General features: G+C 46.6%; 1 protein-coding gene across 2 annotated transcripts; it reads left to right on the top strand.

The window, feature by feature from the left end:
* The first annotated feature begins 1,056 nt into the window (after nucleotides 1-1,056).
* Nucleotides 1,057-19,506, top strand: si:dkey-89b17.4 (zinc finger protein 646). Of its 2 annotated transcripts, none has more exons than XM_047328216.1 (5): nucleotides 1,057-1,297; nucleotides 6,358-9,137; nucleotides 9,645-10,754; nucleotides 11,861-12,723; nucleotides 15,539-16,667. In XM_047328216.1, the coding sequence occupies exons 2-5, from the start codon at nucleotides 6,580-6,582 to the stop codon at nucleotides 16,135-16,137; spliced, it is 5,130 nt and encodes a 1,709-aa protein (XP_047184172.1). In that variant the 5' UTR covers nucleotides 1,057-1,297; nucleotides 6,358-6,579; the 3' UTR covers nucleotides 16,138-16,667. The 2 variants fall into 2 exon arrangements, with proteins under 2 accessions (XP_047184172.1, XP_035471647.1); XM_035615754.2 differs by lacking the exon at nucleotides 15,539-16,667 and adding an exon at nucleotides 17,641-19,506 and having other exon boundaries at nucleotides 1,059-1,297.
* The last annotated feature ends 245 nt before the right edge of the window (nucleotides 19,507-19,751 follow it).

Here is a 19,751-nt window from a genome sequence, read left to right as displayed (position 1 = left end):
AGATATATAAACTTTCTTGATCCCAAAAGGAATAATTACAGTGAAACACACCTGACTTACATAAGAATATAAGAATTACAAAAATACAAACATACATATAAGTGGAGCTGCAACAGTTAATTTATTAATCGATCAGTAATCGATTAGTAAATTAATCGCCAACTATTTTGATAATCAATTAATCGGTTTGAGTAGTTTTTATGGAAAAAAAGTAAAAAATCTCTGATTTCAGCTTCTTAAATATGAATATGTCCTTGTTTCTTTGTTCCTTTGTGACAGTAAACTGAATATCTTTGGTGTGTCGACGAAACAAAACACAAGATCGACAATTTTTCATCATTTTATGAAACAAACAACTAATCAATTAAACGTGAAAATAATTGTCAGATTAATCAATAATAAAAATAATTGCAAGCAGCCCTACATTTAAGGAATATAAATATAGATAAATCAAGTGTAAAGTGTGTATGATAATAATAATAATAACCTCATCTATGTTTCTCTGCCTGTGTTCCTTTGTCTTATTCTCATTTTATCTGGATGTCTTGTTTTATTTCTTCTTTTGAACATTATTAAGAAAAGTGCAGGTTATTATTTTTAATGTTTTTATTATTGATACATTTTACTGAGTCAAACACCTGCATGTATTTTGTTCACTTGTTGTTTGATTGTTTATTTTTATTCAGGGATATTGAAGATATGTAAACAATATATATATGTCCTGCATGTTAATACACAGATGGTATTAGTTTCATCCTGATGATTAGGGTTAGACATCTTCACAAACATGAATGAATAATTACAGAGGATGGTTATGATTCTGATGAGATATTCCTCAGCGTCAGCAGCTCGGCTCGAACCGCACAACGTCCACGTTCCGTGTCAAATGGCCCGGGCCGAGTTGAACTGGGCCCGAGTCGAGTCGAACCCGGGCCCGAGTCGAACCCGGGGCCGAGTCGACTCGAACCGGGCCGAGTAGAGTCGACTCGAACCGGGCCGAGTAGAGTCGAGTCGAACCGGGCCGAGTCGAGTCGAACCGACCTTCTGTCGCTGCTGGAGTCTCGTCCTGCGCATGATGACGCGGCGCCGTGTGCGCTCCTCACCAGCGCCGCTCGTTAGCAGCGGCAGCGGCAGGAAGTCCGTCGAGCGACGGAGGGAAAAAAGACCGAGAAGCAAAAAGTCGGCGGTCGAACGGAGGAGGAGAAATTAATCAGCATGTCGAAGCCGTGAACCGCGCACACTGTGCGTCCGCACGCCGAGCGCCGCTCACCTCGCGGGCACGGAGGCCATCTGAGGGGTAAGTGCGCCGCGCAGAGCGGCAGAAAGACGAGTGTTCCCGCGGTGTGTCGAGATCTTTGTGTAGCTCGGGGCTAGCCGCGGGATGCTAACTGCTCGCTGCAGCGCCGAGCTCCGGCCGCGGCCCCTCGGGGCGCGTGGATCCACTTGACGGGAAAAATCCTCCGGCGCGTGTTTTTAATCCGCGCAGCTGCGAGTTGTTGTTGTTTTGTGTTTTGTTGTTGTGAACTTCCGTTTTCACCGCGTCTCTGATGGCGGCTCTGCTCGCTAGCCGATGCTAACGCTAACGCGAGCTCGACCGGGATCGTCTGTTTTCACCGTTTGATCCGCGAAACGAGTTGAATGTGAACGGGCTCAGTGACGCGGGTCGCTCGACTCGAGGCTCCGCGGCGGTTCCGAGTCGTTGGGCCCGTGTGAGTGTTCGGGTGCAGCCGATGCTAGCGGCTGTTTGTGGGGCTCAGAAAACGAGGCTAGCTCGTTAGCATGAGGGGGAGGGGGAGGGGGCGGCTCGCCAGCCATTTTCCGACGGAGTCGAGTCTCAGTGAAGAGGCTGATGGCCGGAGGTGTCGCCCCGCTCCGCCGAGCGGCGTGTCGACGACCACCACGGACAAAGACACGGTGCTCCCCGGTGCCCGGCCCCGGTGCCCGGCCGAGGCGCGGGCCCACTCCCCGCGGGTACATCGGGGAGTGGGTCGAAGGAAATGTCGGCGGGGAGATGCGCCGCTTTGTCCCGGTGGAGTCACACTGAGGCTGAACCCGACCGAGAGGAGACGGGCCAAGGTCAGGGAGCCCTGCCCGGCAGACGAGCCCCGAGCGGCCGGAGGAGGTTCACATGTGGAGATGAGGGAGCAGCGGAGGGGCCGCTGACACCGGGGGTTCGAGTCCGGGCTCGACGAGACGCACTCGGCTTGTTTACATGATCACGAGCTCAGAGGAGGAGGAAGATGAGAAGGATGAGGAAGAGGAGGAGGAGGAGGAGGAGGATTTGGAAGAGGAGGAGGATGATGAGAAGGAGGAGGAGGAAGAGGAGGAGGGTGAGGAGGAGGAGGAGGATGATGAGAAGGAGGAGGAGGAAGAGGAGGAGGGTGAGGAGGAGGAGGAGGATGATGAGAAGGAGGGTGAGGAGGATTTGGAAGAGGAGGAGGATGATGAGAAGGAGGAGGAAGAGGAGGATGATGAGAAGGAGGGTGAGGAGGATTTGGAAGAGGAGGAGGATGATGAGAAGGAGGAGGAGGAGGAGGAGGATGATGAGAAGGAGGAAGAAGAGGAGGAGGAGGAGGATGATGAGAAGGAGGAAGAAGAAGAGGAGGAGGATGATGAGAAGGAGGGTGAGGAGGATTTGGAAGAGGAGGAGGATGATGAGAAGGAGGAGGAAGAGGAGGATGATGAGAAGGAGGAAGAAGAAGAGGAGGAGGGTGAGGAGGATTTGGAAGAGGAGGAGGATGATGAGGAGGGTGAGGAGGAGGAGGAGGATGATGAGAAGGAGGAAGAAGAAGAGGAGGAGGATGATGATGAGGAGGAGAATGAGGATGATGAGGATGGGCTGCTGACCCTGGTTCTGATCCGTCTGTGAACCACATGAGACCCTGAAGCAGATTATTGTTGATTGTGATTATTGATTATCAGGAGGATCGTGTCCGTGAAACCACCGAAGAAGAAAAACAGTGAAATCACATTAAACTGAATCCAAATCGTTGTCAGAGAGTGAATCAGTTGCAGGAGCCTGGTGGTCACCTGCTCATTAAACACACACACACACACACACACACACGCACACACACACACACACACACACACACACACACACACACACACACGTATACACACATTATATATATATGTATATGTTTGTATATCTACCAATGACTCCTAGGGTGAACTCATCAAACCCCTGTGACAAAGAAATGTAACGACTCTTTATATTTTTCTAAACTTAACTATAAATAAGAAGAAAACACAAATATACAGAACTTGAATTATTGTTTTTCTTTATGATGTAAAATATAAACATTAATGCAAATCCTTTCTGTGTGGTTTATTCTGTATAATAAAAGTCTGATATCTATAGACTTTGAATCCACCAACCCTGAAACTACTGACACACTTTATTTCATATTCACACAGATGCAATGATAAATTATGATTCATTACGTCTGAAATGTATCTACATGTCGCTTTGCTTGCTGAAATCAAGCGCAATGTGAAATTAATATGATAAATATCTTGCAGTAAGACTAGAGCTAAATAACTTAATTTATTATCAGCTCAAACTTTAAATTGACTTATTAACTATTAGTAATTATCATAATTGTTAAGTGTAAATAACACTGTTGTTTTTTCACATACTTTGTACTCGTCTCATATTTTAAAATGATATCGTACCAGAGTTTAAACGGGATTTTGTTCCATGAGACAGAACAAACACTTTAAATCAAAAGATTAAAATGAAGCAGAAGAACACAAGTTCGTTAGTTTGAGAGTTTTTTTTTTGATTACTGGCACAAATTATTATTATTATTAATAAAACCAGACATGTTTAATGTCTCAGAATTAAAACTGTGTTTGAAGGAGGCTGTAGAAAAGTGTGTGTGTGTCATGATGTGACTGAACTGAGTGACTGAGTTTTTTTGGCGTCCGGCCAATGTTTCTGTTGGTTCATAAGAACCAGCTGATCTGAGTGTGTATCAGTGCTTACTGTACGGCCAACCGATATGCATCTTTTGCGGCCGATATCGATATGAGAGCACAAGATTCCAGATACCATACATCGACCGATATATACATGTGTGTGTGTGTGTGTGTGTGTGTGTATCCTGATATATATATATATATATATATATATATAACCACAAACTTAATTATAAATAACTGTAAATTGAAAAAAAATTAAATATAACCAAATAAATAGTTAGAATCATGAAAATAAACATTTATTTTACATAAAATGTAAAACATAAATTCAGATTTAAAGTCTCATATCCAGTGGCCGATATATCAGTTTACTGATATGAAAACTTTCATTATAACATTTATTGTTGTTGTTTTTTGAACATTATTGTGAATGTTTGTTTCTTTTTATTTGTTTGTTTTCTTTTTATATCTAATAAAGTGTATGGTTAAACTGTAAATTATCAAACCTCCGTTATATTTCTTTGCCATAAGATTTTGATAACAACATCCTAGGAATCATTGAAAACTCTTTGAAAATATATTTATTGTTATTAGAATTTTTTACTCCAATATTGGCACCAACCGTGATGCGTTCAGGGGCCTCGCAAAGGCCCCGAGGTTTGTGCGGAGTTGTCCAGTGTTTCTCAGACTGTGCCACTGCCCTTGAACATGTTCCAGGGTCACCTGGGATCCTTGAGTATGTTCCAGGTTCTCTTCAGGAGGTTCTCTCTAAGATCTAAATCAAGTCTTCACTGTTTCTGAGATGATTCCTTGAGAAGCTTCCAGTAGTTCCTGTATATCTACGGCACCTGGAAAAGGTTCCAGGTGTCCTTGAAAGTCATTGTACCGGTTTCAGGACACTGTGTTCAACACAGATTCATTTTATCCCATCACCTTGTTATAAAAAAAACTTTTATTTCATTTTGTTTAATTAAAAAAAATTTTTAAGAAAAAGTTATGAAACTAGTCAAATATTCAAAATTAGGATTTGCTGTTTTGTGTTCCGTCATAGAACAAATGAAAACTTATGATGAGGGCATGTGGAGCGGAGACGATACTGTCGGCCATGTTCAAAAGAGAAAATCATCACATTATTATGATTATTGGCATCAGAAGATGCAATAATCTTTATAATAATGAAATTTAAAAACAAGATTTACTTGATTTGTCATTTTGAAGCCTCAGATTTCCTCTTGGTGGTGAAGGACACGCCTCCACAGCTCAGAGCTCAGAAAGTCACCACTGATCATCATGTCGATATCATTAATCATTTTAATATCTTCTCAGGCCAAATGATCCAAATGAAACAGAAACGTAACCACACGTCAACAAACATCAAGAAAAAATGTGAATTGATGCATCGTTGTATTTTATCATGAATAATCCAACATCTCTGTTCTAGTGATGAAATAAAGTCAAACAGTGAATTATAACTGGGCCAGACACACAAACCCCCACACACACACTTATAGGATCAATATTTCTTAAAGATGCATCGTGATTAAAATGAGTCCAGGCCTGTGACAGTTTTAACAGGCTAATCTGTAATCAGATTACATGAAATCACCACTTTAATCTTTTAAAGATCGTCTATATATACAGTCACCGATCGTCTTTACTGTATATACAGTCTCTGATCGTCTTTATATACAGTCTCTGATCGTCTTTATATACAGTCACTGATCGTCTTTATATACAGTCGCCGATCGTCTTTGTATACAGTCACTGATCGTCTTTATATACAGTCAGTGATCGTCTTTATGTACAGTCACCGATCTCGTCTTTATGTACAGTCACTGATCGTCTTTATATTCAGTCACTGATCATCTTTATGTACAGTCACCGATCTCGTCTTTATATACAGTCAGTGATCGTCTTTATATACAGTCTCTGATCGTCTTTATATACAGTCTCTGATCGTCTTTATATACAGTCTCTGATCGTCTTTATATACAGTCACTGATCGTCTTTATATACAGTCTCTGATCGTCTTTATATACAGTCACCGATCGTCTTCATATACAGTCCCTGATCGTCTTTATATACAGTCGCCGATCGTCTTTATATACAGTCGCCGATCGTCTTTATATACGGTCACCAATCGTCTTTATATACAGTCTCTGATCGTCTTTATATACAGTCTCTGATCGTCTTTATATACAGTCAGTGATCGTCTTTATATACAGTCACTGATCGTCTTTATATACAGTCCCTGATCGTCTTTATATACAGTCACCGGTCGTCTTTATATACAGTCTCTGAACGTCTTCATATACAGTCAATGTATATCAATGATTGTCTGTCTTTGGTTTGAATGGGGGCTACGTTCAAGCTAAAATTGGGACTTCACTTTCTTAAGTAACCATTTTCCTTTTCTTCTTGTCTCCACAGTTATTCCTCATTGGCTAGGGTGACCCCCACAGGGCCACCACCTCCCAGGGTGGGGCCTGATTGGCTGGACCTGCAGTGACAGCTCTTGGGCAGGAAATGGCCACTGTCTTTGCCCTCAGCTAAAGAGCTAAGCCCCTCTGTTCCTCCCCCCCCGCCTTGTATCACTGTTCATTGCTGTGTAGTGAGCCGTGATTCTCTCCAACTCGTTTGCTGTAGAGTACTATGGCAATGCATGATATGAGTCGTGCCAAGGGATTCCCCTGTAAAGAGTGTGATATGGTTTGCCCGAGTACTCCAAGTCTTCTAGAGCATATGAAAGCACATTATCAGCAAGAAGATACCGGACGTTTTGAGTGTGAACAGTGTGGTCGAATTTACAAGCACGCGGCTAGCTTAGCCAATCATAAAAAGTCTCATGAAGTGGGTTCATTCCAGTGTCCTGTTTGTACCCGAACCCTACCCAACGCTGTAGCTTTGAAGAACCACCTTCGTATACATACATTGTCCCCCAGCAGTGCACACGCAGAAGAAGAGAGTGAAGAAGTACCTGAAGAAGCAGGCCACGACGAGAGGGACTACGGTCTCGCCCAGGACCTCTCCGACGGGTTTGGCCGCTCCCATTTGAATAATAGTGGTATGGGACATAGTGTCCTACAAAGCCACGAGACAGACGACCACGGAAAAAAAGGCTCCCCTGAATCTGACGAAGCTTGGGACAGACCATTCAAGTGTGATCAGTGTGACAGAACCTACCGGCATCACGGTAGTCTGGTGAACCACAAGAAGTGTCACCAACAAGGAACTTATAAGTGCTCTGTGTGTTTCAAACAATTCAGCAACCTGGCTGCACTAAACAGTCACGAGAGAACTCACTCGAAGTTCAAGACCCCCGGGGCATCAATGGTGAGCAGCAGCAGCAGCAGCCTCCACAGCTCGCAGCGTAGCAGTGGCACTCAGTCATCCCAGAGTAACGACTCTGCCTCCTGCTTCTGCCACCTGTGCCAGATAGCGCTGCCAAATAAGGCCGACTTCCAAGAGCACATCCTGCTGCACAACTCAGCTTCGCCTGCCCTCGGCCTACCACGCAGTTTCCCAGGCATCATGGCTCACAATCTGAGTGCAGTCCGATCCCCAGCGTACACGCCGGCTTTGGGGGACCCCCTGCCACTGCCACCTCTGCCCAGTGACAAGAGAGGTCCCTATGACCCCATAATGGGCCCTCCAGTAAACAATCCCATCTACACATGTGCATACTGTGGCGCAGGACACCCAGATCTGGAGACCTTGAAGGTCCACTATCTAACCCATGATCCCCACCCTGGTTCCCACGGTCCGGACAGCATCCTCAACTCGGACACACTCAGTTCTGGTTCCCAGGGCTCGGTGTCTTCTCCCTCTGGAGGCCGTGTGCCCCAGGCCAATTCTCCAGATGACGGAGAGCGGCGCTTTAAGTGTGGGGAGTGTGGAAAAAGCTACCGGCATGCAGGAAGTCTTGTGAACCATAAACGTTGCCATCAGACAGGCCACTACCAGTGCACCATCTGCTGTAAGCAGTACCCTCACCTGGCAGCGCTACACAGCCACCTGCGAAGCCACAAGGGGCGTTCCTCCAACCATTCTATTAATAACGACAGCAATGACTGGCTCTCTCCAGAGCCGCTGACTCTGGACTCCCAGCAGAGCTATGTGCAGGAAGGTAGTGGTGCCACCACTCCGATCTCACTGCCTGGGAATCTTGGCGATGCTGCCCACTTCGTACCAGATGGCGGTCACAGCAGTGGGTTGGACTCTCTGGAGTTCCATGATCGCTTTGATGGCAGCTCACTTTCCCAGAGCAACTCTGCGCACCGTCAGGCCGACAGACATGTGTGTGCTGACTGTGGTGAGATGTATGGAGATGTATCTGGCATCAAGTCACACATGTGTCCCCGCCATGCCCAGCAGCCACAGCAGCAGGGCAACATGTCCAATGGTTTCATGGGGAACATGAACTACCACAGCTCGAGTGGAACATCTCTGCCTGCTGGAAGCTCTAGCAGCCTGAAACAAGGCGGCAGCCAACGACAGTACTCCCAGAGTGGAGGCAAGAGAATGGGAAGCAAGGATGACGATGATGATGGAGAAGTGTATCAGTGCTCTGTGTGCGGCAACCACTACGCTAGCCTCAGAGCTCTCAGGAGCCACCTGCGCAGCCATGCCAATAACCCGACTGGACCAGGACCTTCCAACCTGGAGCAGGAGTGGAGAATGATCTGCTCTACCTGTGGCCAGAGCTTCTCCAGGAAGCAGGACCTGCTGAATCACCAGTTAGTCCATGGCCCCCAAAGGCCAGATGGCCAGCAACAGGCTATTGGAGGTAGCTCAGCTAATGGCAATGACAAAATGGACGGGCGTAACCACATTTGTGTTGACTGTGGTATGTTTTTTGCTGACCGCCACCACCTCATCACCCACCTGTGCCCTGGTAAGAATCGTGGCAGCTCACTGAGCAAGCAGGGCCTGAATGGAGCAAAAGGGATGTCTGGAGGAGACGGTGTTGGCGGTGCAGTCGCCGGAGGGAGCCGTGATGTTGGCGGAGATGGACGTAGGCCTATGCTTGACCAAAGTGAAAAGCCCCACAAGTGCGACCAATGTGGACGAGGTTATAGGCATCCCTGTTCACTCCTCAACCACAAGAAGTCCCACAAGACTGGAGTGTTTCGATGCTTGGTGTGCCAGAAACGCTACTACAACCTGCTGGCTCTAAAGAACCACCAAAGGACCCACTTTGATCTGAAACGGTAGGATTCTGATACTTTTCATTGTTTTGAGCAGATGTTTTCCATTTTATAGACAATGCTACTTGATACACATGTTTAAGTAGCTGTTGTCTGAGTTTGTCATAGGGGTAAAGAAAGTCCATTGAAAAGCTAATTAGAAAAGCTAATTGTCTTACCAGGTTGGAGTTGTCGTTTGTACAAAATTTTAATTCAGCAGCTTGTTCCAAAGATTTTGATAAACATTTGAATTTTACTTCTGTGGACACAAACTACAACTGCTACATCACTTCATCACATTTGCATCAACGTGTGCCAGTACTACAGTTGCTGATCCTAACCTCATACCAAGACTGCCAACCCTACAAAGAATTTGACCTTTTGGCCATAATGCATAGAATAATAGCATCCACAAGGGGGGGGCAGATACGTTAAATACCACTGCTGCCCTGAAATTGGTTGAAAAGTATTAGCTTCATGTGTTTGCGGAGACTATGTTGTTTTCTTCATCTCTGCCCATTCCTGCTGCAGGCACAAGTGTGAAGAATGTGGTAAGGCCTTCAAGATCCAAAAGCAGCTGATCAACCACCTCCGTCTCCACGAGGAGCATCGGGCAAAAGGTCTTGTTCGGACCGGCCCAAACGGTTCCCGCTTTCAACAGCCAGGCCCATCTCAAATGCAGACAATGAGAGGGGAGTCATCAAAGGGCCATGCAATCGGTGTCAAATACAGCCACCAAGGGTTCAAGAAGCCCTACTCTTCAGCTGGAACTTCCAGGCCTCAGAAGTTTGACCCTGCTGAAAGCGGACGGCGGCCGTTTGCCTGTGAAGAATGTGGAAAGACATACAGACATGCAGGCAGCCTCGCCAATCACAAGAACCTCCACAAAATCGGAGAGTACCACTGCAATGTTTGCAACTCTACGTACCCCAACAGACTGGCAATGAAAAACCACCTACGTCTCCACTTTGCCCAGAAGAAGCACAACTGCCAAGAGTGTGGCAAGGGCTTCCGCACTCAGAGGCAGCTATCTACCCACACTACAGCTGGCCTGTGCAAAGGCCCACAGGGCCCTGGGGCCCAGATGGATTTTGAATGCGATGGCTGCTGTGAAGGCTTTGCCACGGCTGATTTGCTCGCAGCCCACGACTGTCCAGCCCAGCATCTGCCATCATCGTCCTCCACCAACAGCTCCACCAACATCAGCATGGAAAGGAGCTCAGTGGACCTGGACTCCGATGAGAGACCCTATGCCTGTGACCTCTGCAGCTGCGCTTACAAACACGCTAGCTCCTTGCTGAACCACAAGCACACCCACAAGACGGGCAACTTCCGATGCAACTTCTGCGACAAGCCCTACACCAACTACATGGCGCTACGCAACCACATGCGCATCCACACGCAGCGTAAGAAGCATATCTGCCACACATGTGGAAAAGCTTTCCGGCTGGCCAGGTTCCTCCGCAACCACCAGAAGGTCCATGAGGAGGGTGCTACCCCCTTTGGCTGCCCCACCTGTGGGAAGAGTTTCCAGGGGAGGTCGGGTCTGGCCAGGCACCGCTGCGGGGACAACCAGGTAGGCATGGAAGTCAGGAGGAAGGCCACTGCACCCACGGGCGAGGGCGAGGAGTGTCGGTACACGTGAGTTCTCGTCAGTTGTTTGTGATTCTTCGAAGTTGAAAAAATAGTGAAGATAAATTTAGGTCTCTACATGTCTATTACAGGTATATGATCTCCAATCCGGCTTCCTTGGGACCATACGCGTGCCGGAATTCGGATTTTTCTGAAGTTTGGACAAATTGAATTAGTGGAGAGACCAGATAAGTCAACCCCGTTTGCTTTCAGTTAGCATTTATCACACATTAAAGTTTTTTTTAGGCTACCTACAATCAAGAATTTCATGTTCAGATAAAATGTTTTCATGCTTTGTTTTCTCAGAACACTTTGTGACAGATTTGTCGTATTTGTCGCACACTAGCAAAGTTCTTAAGTATTGATGTGTGTTCCTTATTCTTGTTCTTTTGTTGACTGTAGTCTTTAAATTGTGTGTTTGTTTTCTTCAGGTAGAATCATGACACTGGCCTGACTTGTTAGCCTAGAAATTACCATTATGTGATGGGGCATTGTGATGTCACAGGGAAGATAAGGAAGTATTTGGAGCTAGCTGCACTGCACACGTCTAGATGTTATTATTCGTATCTGTCAACTATAGTCCGACTTGGTTGAGGTTCTATGGGCATGTGTGATTGGTTTTCACTCTACATTCAGAATAACCCAAACGATGGCTGTGACAGAAGGTTTAGGAAATTGTTCTCAGATGTGAAAGAAGCTGTTTGAAGCTTGTGTCCATTTGTGCAGTGCAGGGAGCGCCCGATACCTCCCAGTTCCCAACATGACTCCCAGTTGAATGTCCCTCCCTCCCTCACACCCCAGCAGTCCGCTCCCCTTTGACCTGTCTAGCAATCATAACTTTGAATGGTACACCACTTTGTAGTAGTCTTCTTTAAAAGCTTTAAGCCGGATTTCAGATCATATACCTGTATGTGCAACATCTTACATGATGAGTAGTTAAATATTTTCGTAATTCTATAGAACAAGTGGTAACCAGTAACTTGAGACTAACTTGGCTACAATGGTGAAAAAAAAAACTACCACCTTCCGTTGCTAATCTCTTTCTTTGTTTCCTTCTGTCCCTCCTCTCTTCCCCACATTCCCCCTCTTGTTTTTCTCTGTTTGTATCTGCACAGATGTGATCAATGTGGCCGCTCCTACCGCCATGCCAGCTCCCTCCTCAACCATAAGAACACCCACACTGTCGGCATCTACCACTGCGCCGTGTGCCTCAAGACCTACTCCAACCTGCTTGCCCTGAAGAACCACCGCCGTATCCACTCTGAGACACGGCGCCACCGTTGCCACGACTGTGGCAAGGCCTTCCGTGTTTCCTCGCAGCTCTACAACCACCGACGAGTCCACCAGAAGCAACGGGAGCTGACCTGCCGGTCCTGCCAACGAGCCTTTCCCACGCAGGCCAGCTTCAGGCTCCACATGGAGATCACCCACGGTCAGACACCACAGCCCCGCCAGCCCAGAACCCAGCAGCCCCGACCAGGGGGCTCCCAGGAGCTGGGCTGGGGATCAGGCCTCGACCTCACCTTGATGCAAGAGCAAGGACTCAACCCAGGCAGCATGGCAAAAGCCCGCAACCGTGGGGGCAACAGTGAGGTCATCAAGCCCCATGTCTGCGACCAGTGTGGGAGGTCGTACCGCCACGCCAGCTCCCTGCTCAACCACAAGAACAGTCACAAGACTGGGACCTACTTCTGCAACTCCTGCCAGAAGGAGTTCCCCAACCTGATGTCCCTCAAGAACCACCGGCGGATCCACACTGAGCCCAAACGCTACCAGTGCCCAGACTGTGGCAAGTCCTTCCGGGTCTCCACACAACTCATCTGCCACCGCCGCATCCACACCAAGGAGAAGCCATTCTCCTGCCATCACTGCGACAAACGCTTCTCGTCCAGGTCCAACCTGAGGCACCACATGAAGGTGCACTGGAGCGGCTCAACGGCGCCCCCTCCCATGGCCGTGGGTGCGCCCAACTTCCTGGGTATGCCCGGCGGCCCCTTCATATAAGCTGTGGGGGGTGGGGGGGAGCCAGTCACATGCCAAGTTTTCTGAAGGTGCGGAGACAGATCTTCCTCCTGCTCACGCTCCTCTTCCTCATTTCTAATGTGTGGCTGTCGTGTGTGTGTGTGGGAAGGACAAGGTGTGTAGACTCAGTCCAGCATGACGTGAACACACACAAACACACACTGTCGCTCACACTTTTCTAAACGTTCTGGAGCCTCGTCCTGGGACAGACTGACTGACAGGCAGGTGGGCGGGACTCGGACTGTAGAACGACACAATGTAGTGGACTCACTCCTCTGAGCTTCTGTCGAGCTCTGGACCACTGACGAGGAGTCAAGTGACCCCACAGACACTGAACTGAGTCCAGACTGTTACAGACCGCCGGTGCTGTGGTGGCGAGCAGACCGACTGTCACTGTTGTTTCTAATGACGTGTGTGTGTGTGTGTGTGTGTGTGTGTGTGTGTGTGTGTGTGTGTGTGTGTGTGTGTGTGTGTGTGTGTGTGTGTGTGTGTGTGTGTGTGTGTGTGTGTGTGTGTGTGTGTGTGTGTGTGTGTGTGTGTGTGTGTGTGTGTGGTTTTGTCTTGATGGGATTTTCTCTAGTGGCCTTTGTCACAATGTTTTTAAACCATATTCTAAAACCAAGTCCAGACTGATTTCATCCCAGTGAGCGACATGTAGGTGCAGTGGAGGTTCTGGTGAAGATGACAGCTGTGGCTTATTTTCACTTCGTTCTACCTGAATGGTTTGACGGGCGACAGCAAAGACTTGTGGGAGCTTTTACGGTTGAAGACGAGACGCAAGAGTGTCTGCTTTAAGTGTGTGTGTGCGTGTGCATGCGTCGGCAAAGACTGGGAGCTATTACGGTTGAAGACGAGACGCTCTCACAGCTTCCTGTCAGACCGCCTCCCGATGCCTCGTCCTCACATACGGGCTCAGCAGCAGCTTTAATCTGGAGATATACTGGATTTTAACTACGTACGTGTCATGGCTGCCTCACGTCGCCTGCTTCAGTGTCACAGGAACCAAACGACACCAGGGAACAGGAAGTGTTGGGCGGTGCCGGTGTCGTCGAACACTCTATGAATCGCATCCTGTCACAGGTCTGAGTTTCCATGTTTTGGGTGTAAATGATTGACAGCAAAAAAAATATTTTCATTCTTTCACTATGGAGCAGCAACAGTTCACCTGACAACCACTGTCTGTAGCTAAAGACGGACCATTCCGACTATTCCCTCCATTTAAGTTGTCATGCGGAGTTGTGGTATTGAGTCCCCGCCCTCACGCTCTCGACCAAATCATGAGTCAATCATGACAGTCTCATCCCCGTTTTATATCATGAAATAACTAATGAGAATCGAAGTGATCAAACATCAGTGATAAGAACGACCTCACATGACATGGGGGGGGCTTATTACCTGTACTGCAGCCAGACTCCAGGGGGCGATGTTGCCATTTGAATCTATAACAACAATCGTAACCTGTCGGTGCAAAAAACAAAAGCGGCGTCTGATGACATCACAGGGAGGTGAACTGTTCCTGCTCCAAAGAGAACGAGTGGACAGATTTTCTTCCACATCTATATTTTCACCATAAACATGGAAGATCAGAGTCGGTTCAAACTTCCTCAGGTAACTTAACTCATTTTTAATGGATCAGCTGGCGAACAACGTTTCACTTTAACCATCAGAACCGCAAGTCGTCGCAGAGTGTGGGGGCGTCGTCGGCTTGTCTTCAGTCTTTTGAGTCCGTATGTGTGAACGAGATTTCCCATCATGCCCCTCGAGTCTGATGACTGAAGAGAAGCTGTAAATCTGTTCCGTCGTGTCGTAGTCGTTGGTCTGTGTTGCCTTCATTAACCTTTTATAAGAAGGAAAATAGACGACGGATCCTTGTAGGAATGCATTTATTTATATTATCATCATTATTATTAACACTTGTAATGGACGCCACTAGTCTTTAGGATGTGTGAGTGTAGAGCTTTGTTGATGTAAACCCCTCCCCCTCCTTACCCACAATCCCTCTGTTCTGTGGAGACCATGGAGCTGAGACTTGTGAACCAACTGGAGCGTCACGATGCAAAGTGTTTTTCTTTTAACCAAGTGATGTTGTGACGGTGTTTCTCAGTCGAGCCTTCCCATCATCCTCTCTTCCATATTTATCTCCACCCGCCCCGCCCCCTCCTTCCTGTTCCACACAAATCAAACTCACGTTGAAAAAGGGACGACCGTTCTGTTCCTCTTGTGTATTTATTGGTGTTATTTTCCCTTTTTATTTAATTGCGTTGTCGACTGTCGGAGGAGTTGTTGTTGTGGAAGCGTTGGCGTCGTCAGGATCACTGATGCTAGTTTAAAAAGAAAAAAGAGTCAAAGCCGTGCAGTGACCGTCAAGTGCTGTAGGAGTCCATGTGATCTAGAACACAGAAATATTAACTGTACATTCTCTATTTTTATTTTTGACTTTGCTTCCTTCACCAGGTCGTTTTGTGTTTTTTTAACAAACACGTTCCCACATTTCAACTAGTTTTTAGAGAAGAAGAAAAAAAGTTTGGTTTGGAAATATAACTTCTTTTGCTTTAAGTTCTAACTTTGTGTTTCCATGCATATATATGTAATGCTTACTATACACTTTTATAAACTATGTTTTGATAATTCATTTCTTAACAGAAAAACTTGTCCATATTCTATAACCCTTACTGCTGAGTACTGAAAATAAATAGCTGAAAAAAGCGTTTTCAATTTGCCTCAGTCACTTTGTCAGGTTCACCTGACGACCTTTAGCCTCTGACCTTTAGATCCACATGATCTGGCGAGTCTCCGAGGGGTCGAGTCTCCGAGAGGGTCGAGTCTCCGAGGGGTCGAGTCTCCGAGAGGGTCGAGTCTCCGAGAGGGTCGAGTCTCCGAGAGGGTCGAGTCTCCGAGAGGGTCGAGTCTCCGAGAGGGTCGAGTCTCCGAGGGGTCGAGTCTCCGAGAGGGTCGAGTCTCCGAGAGGGTCGAGTCTCCGAGAGGGTCGAGTCTCCGAGAGGGTCGAGTCTCCGAGAGGGTCGAGTCTCCGAGAGGGTCGAGTCTCCGAGGGGTCGATTCTCCGAGAGGGTCGAGTCTCCGAGAGGGTCGAGTCTCCGAGAGGGTCGAGTCTCCGAGGGGTCGATTCTCCGAGAGGGTCGAGTCTCCGAGGGGTCGAGTCTCCGAGGGGTCGATTCTCCGAGAGGGTCGAGTCTCCGAGAGGGTCGAGTCTCCGAGAGGGTCGAGTCTCCGAGGGGTCGAGTCTCCGAGAGGGTCGAGTCTCCGAGAGGGTCGAGTCTCCGAGAGGGTCGATTCTCCGAGAGGGTCGAGTCTCCGAGAGGGTCGAGTCTCCGAGAGGGTCGAGTCTCCGAGAGGGTCGAGTCTCCGTTAACGTTTGCTCAGCTGGTTTCTCTGATCACTTCACATCTATAGAGTCAAAAACCACTATGAATGAATCTTTATCTGATGATGTTAGTGATTCAGTTTATCTGCATTAATCAATAATCAATCCAGAGCAGCAATGTAATATCAGTTTATTAATCAAACCAACTTGTGATGAATCAGTTTCACCAGCTGACAAAATTATAATCATCCGTTTTTCACATTTTATTGATGAATCGTTGAATAAAAACTAATTTGAGTTAAAACTGTTTCTGTTTGTTCAAATAAAATCAACTGAGTTCAACATTTAAAATCTGAAAGCAAATCAGCTGATCGTAATCTATTAGAACACAAACTTGAACAAAATATATAATATTCATGTTGATCAGATTTCAGAGGTGTTCCTAATGAAGTGACCGCTGAGGTTTAATCTGTAATATCACAATAAACTGTAAGCGACAAGTATGTCATAATAATATACGATATGATAAGTGTCAGTCAGATTTAATTAAATCTGGAATATTCTGTTTCACAAAATAATGAAACTGAAAGAATCCTTTTTTGTGTGTGCGTGTCCAGCAAACAGACGTTGAAATGATCAGCTGCTGATGAAACTGAATATTAATAATCCTCATGTACAGTTAATTCAAACAATAACAAACAGTTTTTTTCGAATCGGGAACAAAACGAACCAAAGATTCTTTCAGCTGAAATGAGAAGAAGTTATGAACAGACACGAGGATCCTGACGGAGCGGCGGACATTTTGAATGACGGGATGAAGGAACCAATCAGCAGACAGCTGCAGAGGAAACCGACAGAGAGCCCCCCCCCCCCCCCCCCCCCCCCCTGCAGACGTCAGGTGAGGCTCCTCCCTCCTGAACACATCTTCTTGCCTCGTCCTCTTTCCCTCCGCCCACTTAAGTTCACAACGTTTCCAGCTGGTGGCGCTGTGACGCTGAGGCGTCAGGAACGTTTGATAATGAAGAGAAAAACTAAACGTTTTAAAGTCGGACTGATTTCTAACGTCTGTTTGCTGCACGAGTCAAATTGCATATAAAGACGATCACTGACTGTATATATATATGATTAGTGACTGTATATGAAGACGATCACTGACTGTATATAAAGACGATCACTGACTGTATATATATATGATTAGTGACTGTATATGAAGACGATCACTGACTGTATATAAAGACGATCACTGACTGTATATATATATGATTAGTGACTGTATATGAAGACGATCACTGACTGTATATAAAGACGATCACTGACTGTATATATATATGATTAGTGACTGTATATGAAGACGATCACTGACTGTATATAAAGACGATCAGTGACTGTATATGAAGACGACCAGTGACTGTATATAAAGATGATCACTGACTCTATATGAAGACGATCACTGACTGTATATGAAGACGATCACTGACTGTATATAAAGACGACCAGTGACTGTATATAAAGACGATCACTGACGGGGCGTCTTCCTGTGTCTCCTCTCAGATGTCAGTCCGTCGTCCTCCAGTGGCTCCAGGAGTTTCGTCTGTCACCAGTGTGGGAGATCGTACCGCCACGCCAGCTCCCTGCTCAACCACAAGAACAGTCACAAGATTGGGACCTACTTCTGCAACTCCTGCCAGAAGGAGTTCCCCAACCTGATGTCCCTCAAGAACCACCGGCGGATCCACACTGAGCCCAAACGCTACCAGTGCCCAGACTGTGGCAAGTCCTTCCGGGTCTCCACACAACTCATCTGCCACCGCCGCATCCACACCAAGGAGAAGCCATTCTCCTGCCATCACTGCGACAAACGCTTCTCGTCCAGGTCCAACCTGAGGCACCACATGAAGGTGCACTGGAGTAGTCCGCCGCTGTCCAGAGGGACGGCGTCCGCCTTCCTCACCGTCCCTTCTAGACCTTCTAGACCCCTCTAGACCTTCTAGTCCCCTCTAGACCTTCTAGACCTTCTAGTCCCCTCTAGACCTTCTAGAGCCCTCTAGACCTTCTTGTCCCCTCTAGACCTTCTAGACCCCTCTAGACCTTCTAGTCCTTCTAGTCCCCTCTAGACCTTCTAGACCTTCTAGTCCCCTCTAGACCTTCTAGTCCCCTCTAGACCTTCTAGACCTTCTAGTCCCCTCTAGACCTTCTAGACCTTCTAGACCCCTCTAGACCTTCTAGACCCCTCTAGACCTTCTAGTCCTTCTAGTCCCCTCTAGACCTTCTAGACCTTCTAGTCCCCTCTAGACCTTCTAGGCTGATCCCTGCTGAGACCCCAGACCTGGTTTGTCTCCACGAGGCGTTCAGGGTCAGCAGCTCGAACACCTGGAATCTGATTACTGCGGAAAACTGTAGAATTGAATAAATTAATATAAATGATCAAACTGAAAAAAACTGGAAACATCAAAAACCATCAAGAACAAAAATCACTGAATGAAGGTTTGAGATGTTTTCACAAAATAAATTGAGGCTGACATTTTCTCAGTACAGACAAAGAGACAGACAGACAGAGAGACAGACAGAGAGATAGTCAGACAGACAGACAGGTAATCTGATCTCGGAGCAGTTTTTGTCTCGTGATGTTTTTCATATTTTAAAATGAATCAAAGTTCAAAGTGAAGTGTTTATCAGTGATTCAGTTTCCCGTCGCTGCTCGAACTCGACGACGGTCGCCTGGAAAGGAAACCTCTGTCGTCATGGAAACTTCATCATTAACGTCTGTAGTTTAGAGTATCAGAACTTCTCCTGATTCACTTTGAACTCTGAGGATAATAAAACTGGACTGTGACTCAATGGAGTACGAGGACGAACCGTCTACTGTGAGGACTTGAAGACGCTCTTCTTAAGAACTTCCTGTGAGAATGTGAAGACGCTCGTCTGAAGAACTTCCTGTGAGGACGTGAAGACGCTCGTCTGAAGAACTTCCTGTGAGGACGTGAACTTCCTGTGAGGACTTGAAGACGCTCTTCTTAAGAACTTCCTGTGAGGACGTGAACTTCCTGTGAGGACGTGAAGACGCTCGTCTGAAGAACTTCCTGTGAGGACGTGAACTTCCTGTGAGGACTTGAAGACGCTCTTCTTAAGAACTTCCTGTGAGGACGTGAACTTCCTGTGAGGACGTGAAGACGCTCGTCTGAAGAACTTCCTGTGAGGACGTGAACTTCCTGTGAGGACTTGAAGACGCTCTTCTTAAGAACTTCCTGTGAGGACGTGAAGACGCTCCAGCCATTTGTGGACTCGACGTGCTTCAGTTTCAGAAGCTCGTTCCTTCACGCGAAGAAAATAAAATCTGTTTCAGTTTCATCAGAATCAAAATCTGTTTCCTATCGTCACGATTTATCATCTGGGCAATAAATCTGTTAATGACGGGTACATTTACTTATGACTTCATCACTAACCAAGTGGAAACATGAGGGTTTATGATCATGAGTCTTAATTTCTCATGAGGATGAGATTAGACCCGATGACGTCATCACATCTATAATTCAGTTTCTCAACCATGAGATTGAATCTGACGATGAGTTTTAAATCGTAGTTAGGACTAATAAACATAATCATAACTTATAATGTAATTATGTTATAATGAGTCATCAACTTTCTCATAGTTCAAAGACATA

Source organism: Scophthalmus maximus, chromosome 17 (assembly GCF_022379125.1).
Source record: "Scophthalmus maximus strain ysfricsl-2021 chromosome 17, ASM2237912v1, whole genome shotgun sequence".
NCBI lineage: Eukaryota > Metazoa > Chordata > Actinopteri > Pleuronectiformes > Scophthalmidae > Scophthalmus > Scophthalmus maximus.
The sequence above is the reverse complement of the archived record's forward strand: the minus strand, read 5'-3'. Positions and strand labels throughout refer to the sequence as shown.